Consider the following 8,797-nt stretch of genomic DNA (forward strand, 5'->3'; position numbering starts at 1 on the left):
CTTAGGAAGCGGTTGGTGTTTGTCTGAAGTAAGGTTAAGGCTAAGGGTGGACCTAGACCTAGGGAAAGGGAGTGGATTAGAGTTAGAGGTAGGTTTCAGGCTGTGGGCAGGATTAGTACTCCCCTCCAATCTGGTGAAATGCACACAGAGGTCTCATACTGGTGTTGTTACTAACAGAATCCTCATTTGGGCTCTTTATGGGAATGGCTAGATTCATGGTTTGGTTATGGACCACACTTGGGTTTCCTTTCGGTAACACTGGTTTAAGTCTAGCCTCTATTTGAATTCTAACCCTACCGCTCCTTTCTTCTCCCCCATCATCATCTCTGAGCTTTTGGGTCCAGGAATAGAGCCTATCACCTGTTACCTGGATCCTACTTAGCCCAAGGTTTGGAAGCTGGCATCCTAATATGGCATTTCCTTGTCTTGGGAAGGGGAGTGGCTTCCCCATTGCCCAACACCCTGACCACAGCTGGCCCAGATAGGCTTTGGGGTCCAAAAGCTGTCCACCAGGAGCAGCAGCACCCTTTCTGTTTGGGGTTTCTCTTTCTCTTTCTTCTTTGGTTTCTTTTCAGAACACCATCATAGCTGTCACTCAGAGCGATTTTCACAGCAGCTCATCTGCATAGGAAAGGCAGGCTCCAAGTTTGTTTGTTTCATCCCCTCTCAGCAAGGGAAGAAACTGAGGAAGTTATGGACTTGCCTAATATCACAGAGCCAGTTGGTGTTCAAAGAGGAAGAAGGACCTCGCAGCATCTTTTGATTCCTGACCGGGTTCTTCTGGGGATCTGGATCCCCAGTGGCCTCACTAGGGTCATCCAAGGGACAGAATCTCAGAGTCCTCTTCTAGGGTCAGGAAACCAGTTCCCCAACAATGTATCCTATTTGTTTAAAGGAGGTAAGCAATAGTGTGTTCTGGATTCAAGGAAAAGCCACCAAGTCATTGATAAAAATAGAGATTTTATTCTGCAGAGGAAGATACTACATGGGTGGGGGCGAGGAGCCACTAATAGCTACAGTGGAAGGAAATACTGATTCCGGAATGCAAAGGCATCTTTGAGAAAGTGGGGAGAGGAAAAGAGGGGTCAGAAAAGGCTGGAGGGCAAAAGGAGAGAAGAATGGAGAGGATTGGGTTGGGTGGAGGTGGTCTCTGCAAACCAGGCTGGAACCCAGCACAATAAATAGTTTTATTTACAACAACCAAACTTGTGGCTTTTTATCCACGTTTCAGTGCAAATTATTTACACACTGATGAGGAGGCAGGACAGGAAGGGGGTAGGAGGTGGCTGAGGGAGGCATGGCTGGCAGCTGTTCAATGGCTCCACGACAGAGGCTGGAAGAATGGGGATATTTCTGCGGGGTCCCCCAACCTCATGTTCCACATCACCACAGCTGCCCTTTCACCCTGAACCTCCCGCTTCAGCTGTAGGTGGGGAGGACAAAGGCCCTGGTGCTCAGGTGTGTGTTCAGGGTCTGCACCCTTGGCAGGAGAATGGGAAGGGCATGTGGGGACCTGGAAAAAACGGAGGATAAAGGAGAGGGAGAGAGGCAGGCAGATTGCTGGCGCGGTGGAGGAGACAGAGCTACACGTCAGGAGCTGACCCTGATGGAGGAGGGGACGAATCCTTCTCCCACCTCCTGGCCAAGCAGGGGGCAGTGCAACAAGGGGTCTCCTGCGGAGATGGAGGGAGGTAGGTCTGGGGCAGGTCAGTCAGGATGGCAAGAGGGTTCATGCCGCCCCAGGCAAATGGTTTCAGGAGTCCCCAGGTAGGAGGAGGTGGGAGAAATGATCGGATACGTAGCAGTCGCGGAGTGTGGCTGAAGGGGCTGGGTGGGCGAGGATCTGGGTCTTAGGTGCCAGCGAATCTGTTTGGGGGTGGGCTTGCCGAGAACGCTCCTAGGGATGAGTCCGCGCAGCGCCTCACAGGCACTCGTGCAGTACGCGAGTGTGCGTGCAGTTGCGGCAGCTGACGTGGCAGCACCAGTGGAAGGTGCAGTTGCAGCGCTCGGTGACGCGCTGCGTGCGCGTGCGGTGGCCCCGGCCACAGCAGAGCAGCTCGCAGCCGTCCAGCGCGGGCGACGAGCTGTTGCAGGCGCGCCCTGCCGTGCCCGCTGTACCCAGCCGTCCGCTGTATGTGCAGAAGTTGGGCGATTTCTCGAAGTAGACGAGATCGTGGGGGGAGGGAGGCTTGTGAGCGGGGTCCTCGGGCTCGAGGCGCAGCAGTTCCGCCCGCGAGGCACGGTTGTTGCCGCGATTGCCGTACAGGACGCGCGAGGCGCCGTCGAAGCGGTCCCGCAGCACGTCGCCCACGGCGCGCAGCGTGGGCAGCCGCATCCAGCACGTGCGCACCGTGCACGAGCCGGACATCCCGTGGCACTTGCACTCCTGGCGCATCTCGGAGAACACGGTCTGGGGGAAACGGAGAAGAAAGGGTGTTCCAGGGCACTGTCAGAGTCAGGGCCACCTTCCCACATACCGCCCCCTCCCGGACGTCGCCGGAACCTCAGCAAAGGCCCAGGCCTAGCCGCGCACAGAGGAAGGGAGGCGCGAAATGTCTTGCAGAGATTTGGACACTAAGCCCAACTCTGCTCCACCCGGCGAATCTGTCTCTGCCTCTCAACCTGGTTTTTTGAACCTGTACAGTGGAGTGGCTGTAGGCAATACAGTCTATGGGTTACACGACTTCTAACGTCTCCGTTGTCAGCCACTATCTCTTTCATTCTCTGGCTTCCTTCCAAGCCTCCGCGCCCTCCGAACGCCCTCGCCTGGCTCCTTACCCTAACCCCTGACCTTATCACCGACCGTTACTTCCCAAGTTAGAGGTTAGCCACTGCGAGGGACTCCGAGAACCCTGCCATGCTGTTTCGGGTGCGGTTACCCTCAAGCCCGCTCACCGTGCGGCCCGCCTCGTTGTTGTGAAGGTTCATGAGGAAGCGCAGGTCCCGCCCCTTCTCCCCGGAGTCCACAAACTCCCGGCCAAAGAGGCGGCCGAAGTCGATGTTGTCGCTGCAGCCCCCCCAGTGCCAATCGGGGCCCCCAGGACCGCGCCGCCGGTAGTCGCACGTGCAGGACTCGATGGAGCCCTCCGAGCAGGAGCGCGCCACCGAGTGGGTGACCCCGGCCGAGGTGATGGCGAAGATAAATGCTGTTTCCCGACAGCCTGTTGGGGAAGGGAGCGGGGATCAGCTAGGGGGCACGCGGGGGTGCAGCAGGCACCTTCAGTGGAGGGCTTGGGACCCTTGAGTCCCACGCCCCAAATCCTTCCTTAGATTCCTGAAAGCCCGGCGACCGGCTGTGTTGGGAAGCTGGTCTCACGGAGAAAGCAAGTGCGTGGGCACGCAACCACGTCCACGCTTGTAATCACACGTTACTGAGACTCAGGGAGCATTTTGGCTTCTCGGTGGAAGTGGGGCAGCCCCAGAGGGAAAAGCCGAAAAGAGGGGAGTGGAAGAATTCTGCACCGCCAAGACTTCTCCGCAGCCCAAACTTTCGGCCCGGCCCTCGTCAGCGATGCAAGACTTGCTGGGCTGGAGGTAAGAGACGCCCGCAGAGACCAGCTTTGAGAGGGGCTGAGGGACAGCAGTGGCCAGCCAGCATCCACGACTCAGAACTCCCTTTCTCTGGGGCAGTGGCTCAGAAAAGTTAGCTTCGTACCCGAGGTGCACGGCTTGAAAGCCCCTGGTAGAACGAGTCTGGCCCAGAGCTAGGGCTGGCATGAAGCTCTTGGCGGGTGGATCGTGTGACCCTGCAGGCGCCCCGCGCATCTTCCCTGCACTTGCCCGCCCCTGCCCTGAGGGTGACCGTGCATTGCCCTGGTCCAGGAAGCGTCATCTTCCTGGGTACCCACCTCGATTGACGATCTTGCCGAAGAGGTGGGGCCCCGAAGCTGTGGGACAGTTCCAGCGGCGGTTCCGGAACTGCCACTTGCATTCTCGCACAGCGCTCTGCAGTCCCCCGCTCACACTGTGCAGGATCCCCGGGTTCTGGCGGATCAGCCGCCGCTGTTTGCGGCTCAGCAGCTGCAGACTGGGCTCGAGTACCAGTTGCAGACTCTTGGAGTCGGTCAGCAGGTTCGTGGAGGAGGCTACGTTCACGATGCCCCTGGTGAGACGCATGATAGGAGCTCAAGCTCTGGAAGGGGACCTGCACCCTAACCAGAAAGGTCATGCCCACCCTGTCCTCTTCCTGGAGCTATTTGCTGGCGAGAGCGGCGGGAGATCAATAGTAAGGTAACAGTTCCGCGCTCCTGGGCTCACTAGTTTGAAAGGACTTGGCGTCCAGAGTTTTGTGTTCCCAGGAATCTTAGGGCTGCTCAGGGGCCCTGCGCCCGGAGCTGGACAGCAGAGGCATGGAGAACCGGAGACTAGATATTCACCTTGGCTCTCAGAGCCTGCTTCCGGGCAGCCTGGCGAGCAAACCCTGACCTGCCATCCATGCCCACACAAGGCGTGAAATGCTTGGGAGTTCCGCCCTCTACTTGGCTTCTTTCTGAGTGCACGCCTGCCCTTTTTCTCCCGAGGCTGGGAAACCTGTGGTGTGACTACCGCCGTGAGGCTCGGTTTGGGGCTCTTGGAAGAAGGGCGGTGCTAGATGGGAGTGGGCTCCCTGGCTGGGGTATCGTGGGCCACCGGGCGGACCATTCACCCCACTTAAGCAGAGCTGGATACTCTGGAGCAGCTCCGCCCCAGAGCGCCCCTCGGTGTCTCCAAGGGAAGTCAGAGCGCTGGAGGGAGCCTGTCTGCGGACGGATCCCAGAGCGTGGGAGCTGGATGGGGCTGGCCCCTGGCTCTGTGCCCCGAGACAAGTGGCGACCCCGCACCAGCTCACTTACCACCATCGGCCACTGCTGTTGGCGGCCAGGGCTGCAGGCAGAGCGGCCAGCGCCAGCAACAGCGTAGCGGAAACCCAGCCAGGCAGCAGCGCCCAGTGCCCCATGGCCTGCCCGGCCTTGCCCGCTCTGTGCTGCAGTTGGGGCGGCTTTGGCTGCTGCCCGCGGCGGTGGGACGGGACGCGGCGGTGGCGGCTGTGGCGAGAGTCCGCAGTCTGGCTCTAACAGCCCCGGGGGCGGGCGACGGGCTGCATGGCTCGCGGTCCCAGCTGGTGGGCTGAGGCAGCCACGGCGGGCGGCACCGCCTCTTATAGTTGCGGCGCTGGCTGAAGTGACGATAGGAGGCTGCCCCGCCGGACCGCACTGTGGCACCAGGGCACACCGGTCAGGGGCGCAGACAATGGGCAGCGAGCGGGGCCGTGGCTCCCGCCCGTCTGAGCCGAGAGCTGACGGGCTGGCCGTCGGGGCTCACCCCCGCCCCCTACCCGCTGGCTCCCGCCTCCGGACCTGCACTGGCCGCCGACCCCTCCCCTTGGGACGCCCTCCCACGCGCGCCCGCCTCACTCCTCTCCGCGTCCGGAGCCCGTCGGGGACCAGCGTCCGCCAGAGGGCGCGGCGACCAGTGTGCTTCGGGGACAAACTGCCAGGAGCTCAACCGCTTCGCTGCCCGCTGTGGGGCTGTCCTCTCGACGTCACCCCGGTCCCCGCCGGCGTCTCCTCTCTCCCCCATCCTGAGTGGAAGAAGGAAAGCTGTGGTTCTGGGCAGCGGCTCTGGGGAGACACCTCCTCTCCCAGGAACCCCCGACGGCTGGACAGGGAAGGAAAAGGGGGAGACTGGGGTGGGGCTGGGACTGTGGTCAGGGAAATCCCAGGGGTGGGTTGGGGGATGCGCTGACCACACAGAGCCCCACCATGGAGAGGGGCCTGAGGCAGCGGCAGTCTGTGCTTGTGGGGTGGGCTGGAAGGAGTGCACAAGTGGCTGTGTGTGTGCGCGCTAAGTGGGACAGCGCAAATGAGACTGAGGGTGAGAATATGCGTGAGTGTGTTCTGAGAGCGCACACTCCTGGGTGTCCTCGTGCACAGAAAATCCATGTTCTGAAGAGGGATGTTAGGAGCCTTTCCCAGGAATCTTGGAACTTAGCTCAGGTCAGAAAGGGTCATCTAGTCGTCTTGTCACCACCTGGGGCAGTGCATCATCTCCTAGGTGTCGGGAAGGAGGTGGCAGCTACGTCAGGAGAGACCCAGAAGGTTGGCTGAGGAACAGAGAGTGTCTGGAACTGTGTGCGGAGGTGGGCGGATGAGTGGGAGATTAAATATGCATAGGTGTGTCACTCTCACCCGGTGTACCTTGTGTCATCCTATAGTGTGTCACCCTGTGGCATGTGTCAGCCTGTGCATGTCACTGGGGGAGGGGCGACTAAGCCTGTAACCAAGGTGGTATCAAGATGGATGAGGCCTGGAGTGGCAGCGTCCCTGAGGACTAGGCTCAGAAAGGAAGGGCAGTGGAGCAGATGTCAGGGGTGTGCACGGAGGCGCTGGGAAGAGAAGGGCTGCTGGCTAAACTGAACCCAGAAGAGGGAACTTGTGTCTCCAAGTTTCTGCTTCTTTCTGAATTTTTCTGCCAGGTTTCTGTCTTCTCCCCCAAAACTCTGGCTCTCTTCACTCTCACCATGCCAGGATACCTAGAGCACCTGCGACCATCTCTACGAGTCCTGGGAGTCGCTCCTCCTAGGACTCTATCTCAGCCTCAAGGCCACCTCTGCCTCCTATGGAAGAAGTGGCAGCTGTTCCCTATATGGGGCATAGGGGGCACTGCCAGCCTGGTTATCATGCCCCACCACCACACACAGATGGCCCCTGGAAGAGGGAGGATCTCCTCCTTTACATCTCTCCTCTCTCTCCATTTTACAGAGGAAAAACTACATTGGGCAGTTATCCAAGGGCCACACAGCTAACGAGGGAATAAATGGCAGAGCCAGGTTAAAACCCAGACTGTTTTGACTCAAAGCCCATGCTCTTTCCACCTTACTGGTTGCTTGTGACCATGCAGCAATAGCAGACCGGGAGGTCTTCCCGAAATTGGCAGATAAATAAAAATGGTCTTTAGGATCTTCCTGCCTCTCCTTTTTTTTAAAAAAAATTATTTATTTATCTGGCTGCATCAGGTCTTAGTTGCGGCATGCGGGATCTAGTTCCCTGACTAGGGATCAAACCCGGGCCCCTGCATGTGGAGCGTGGAGTCTTAACCACTGGACCACCAGGGAAGTCCCCTGCCTCCCCCCTTTTTTTTTTAACATCTTTATTGGAGTACAATTGCTTTACAGTGTTGTGTTAGTTTCTGCTTTATAACAAAGTGAATCAGCTATACATATACCTATATCCCCATATCTCCTCCCTCTTGCGTCTCCCTCCCATCCTCCCTATCCCACCCCTCTAGGTGGTCACAAAGCACCGAGCTGATTGCCTCCCTTTTTGATCCTCTCTTTTTCATCTCCTCTGCCTTTAGGATGCTTTTTGACTGAGCAATGTACCCAGGCCTGTTCCTAAAGGGTTCCAAGTCCCAGAAATGATCAGGCCTCCCCTCCAATGCAGGGAAATCACTCTAAGAAATAAATGCCTGATAAGTTTAATTAATCTTCCTGGGGCACTTGCATTTTAAAAGAGATGCATATTAACCCAAATGAAGCCTGATGGAGGTTATTTTTGAGGGGAATATATTTTCCAGGCCCTTTGCCCAGTCCAGCATGCTTGGCCCCTCCAAGGATTTGACCCTGAGGGACAAGGTGTACTGGCCCAGCATCTTCCACAGGTCTAAAAGCCAGTGGCCTCTGCAGAGGCCACCCAGCACAGATGGCTCAAGTACACAGTGTACCATGGGCAGCTTGTCCTTTGTCCCTTAGGAGTTTCTTCCCACTGGGGCCTGGGTCACATCTTTTGGCTTGGTGGGTTGATAAAACCCCATGGAGGAGGGAGCTGGGCTCAAAGACAGGGCAGTCCTGTCTGTGGCCACTGGTGACAAGCAGAGGTGGGAAGAGAGGAAAGAAGGATTCAGTATCCTTTGTTTCACCATTCCACCCGCCAGGAATAGTGGGGAAGAGTGGGAGGGCTCTAGGTCTGGTCACACTCTGTATGATCTGGCCCAAATTTCTATTTAGATCAAATCATCGCTCTATCAATTGTCCTCTCTTTCTTTCCTGCATCATCAATTTACCTCTCTACTGGATCATACCCATCAGCATACAAACATGCTGTAATGTCTCCCATCTAAAAAACCCCAAAACTTTGTTTGACTTCACATTACCACCCAAGGTTGCCCCATTTCTCTGCTGTCTTTTACTGCAGAACTCAAAAGCGTTGCTTTAATCACCAGTACCAGTTTCTTTTCTTTATTCTCTCTTTCCACCACCCTAATCACACCGTCTAACCCAATACATTTCCTTATCACAATCATCCATGACCTCCATTTTGCTCTACAGTCAAATCTCAGTTCTCTCCTAACAAACTTTTTAGGAATAGCAGACAAAGTTGAACACTTCCTCCTTGAAATATTCTCTCTTGATTTCTGGAACACCGTTCCTACCTCCCTGGCTGCTCACCTTCTCAGTCTCTTTATCTGGTTCCACCTTTGTACCCAATTTCTACATAACTCATTGGGCTGCACCCCAGTTCAATCTGGAGCTTCTTCTCAGTCTACACTCACTCCTTTGGTGAACTATCCAGTCTCATGTTCCCTACTTTTATCTCTGGCCCTGAACTCTGGACTTGCATATCTAACACTTGAATAAACACCTCAAAATGTACAATGTCCAAAACTGAACTCCCAATTCTTCCCTTGCACCTGCTCTTTTTTCAGTCATCCCCATCCCAGTAAATGGCAACTCCATCCTTTCAGTTGCTCAGGACAAGAATCTTAGAGCCATCCTTGACTCATCTGTTTTCTTATAATCTGTGTCAAATCAGTAAAAAAA

At 56.3% G+C, this 8,797-nt stretch overlaps 1 protein-coding gene across 1 annotated transcript; it reads right to left on the bottom strand.

Moving 5' to 3' along the window:
• Window positions 1-1,921: 1,921 nt before the first annotated feature.
• On the bottom strand, window positions 1,922-5,083 carry WNT1 (Wnt family member 1; the record flags this gene model as incomplete). The annotated part of the gene is made up of 4 exons (XM_082421514.1): window positions 4,833-5,083; window positions 3,849-4,102; window positions 2,896-3,161; window positions 1,922-2,410 (listed from the first exon to the last, which is right to left on the bottom strand). Exons 1-4 carry the CDS (start codon window positions 4,934-4,936, stop codon window positions 1,922-1,924), a joined length of 1,113 nt encoding a protein of 370 aa, XP_082277640.1. The 5' UTR covers window positions 4,937-5,083.
• Between the last annotated feature and the right edge of the window lie 3,714 nt (window positions 5,084-8,797).

Source organism: Balaenoptera physalus (assembly GCF_965194825.1).
Source record: "Balaenoptera physalus genome assembly, chromosome: 13".
In the NCBI taxonomy this organism is placed as follows: Eukaryota; Metazoa; Chordata; class Mammalia; order Artiodactyla; family Balaenopteridae; genus Balaenoptera; species Balaenoptera physalus.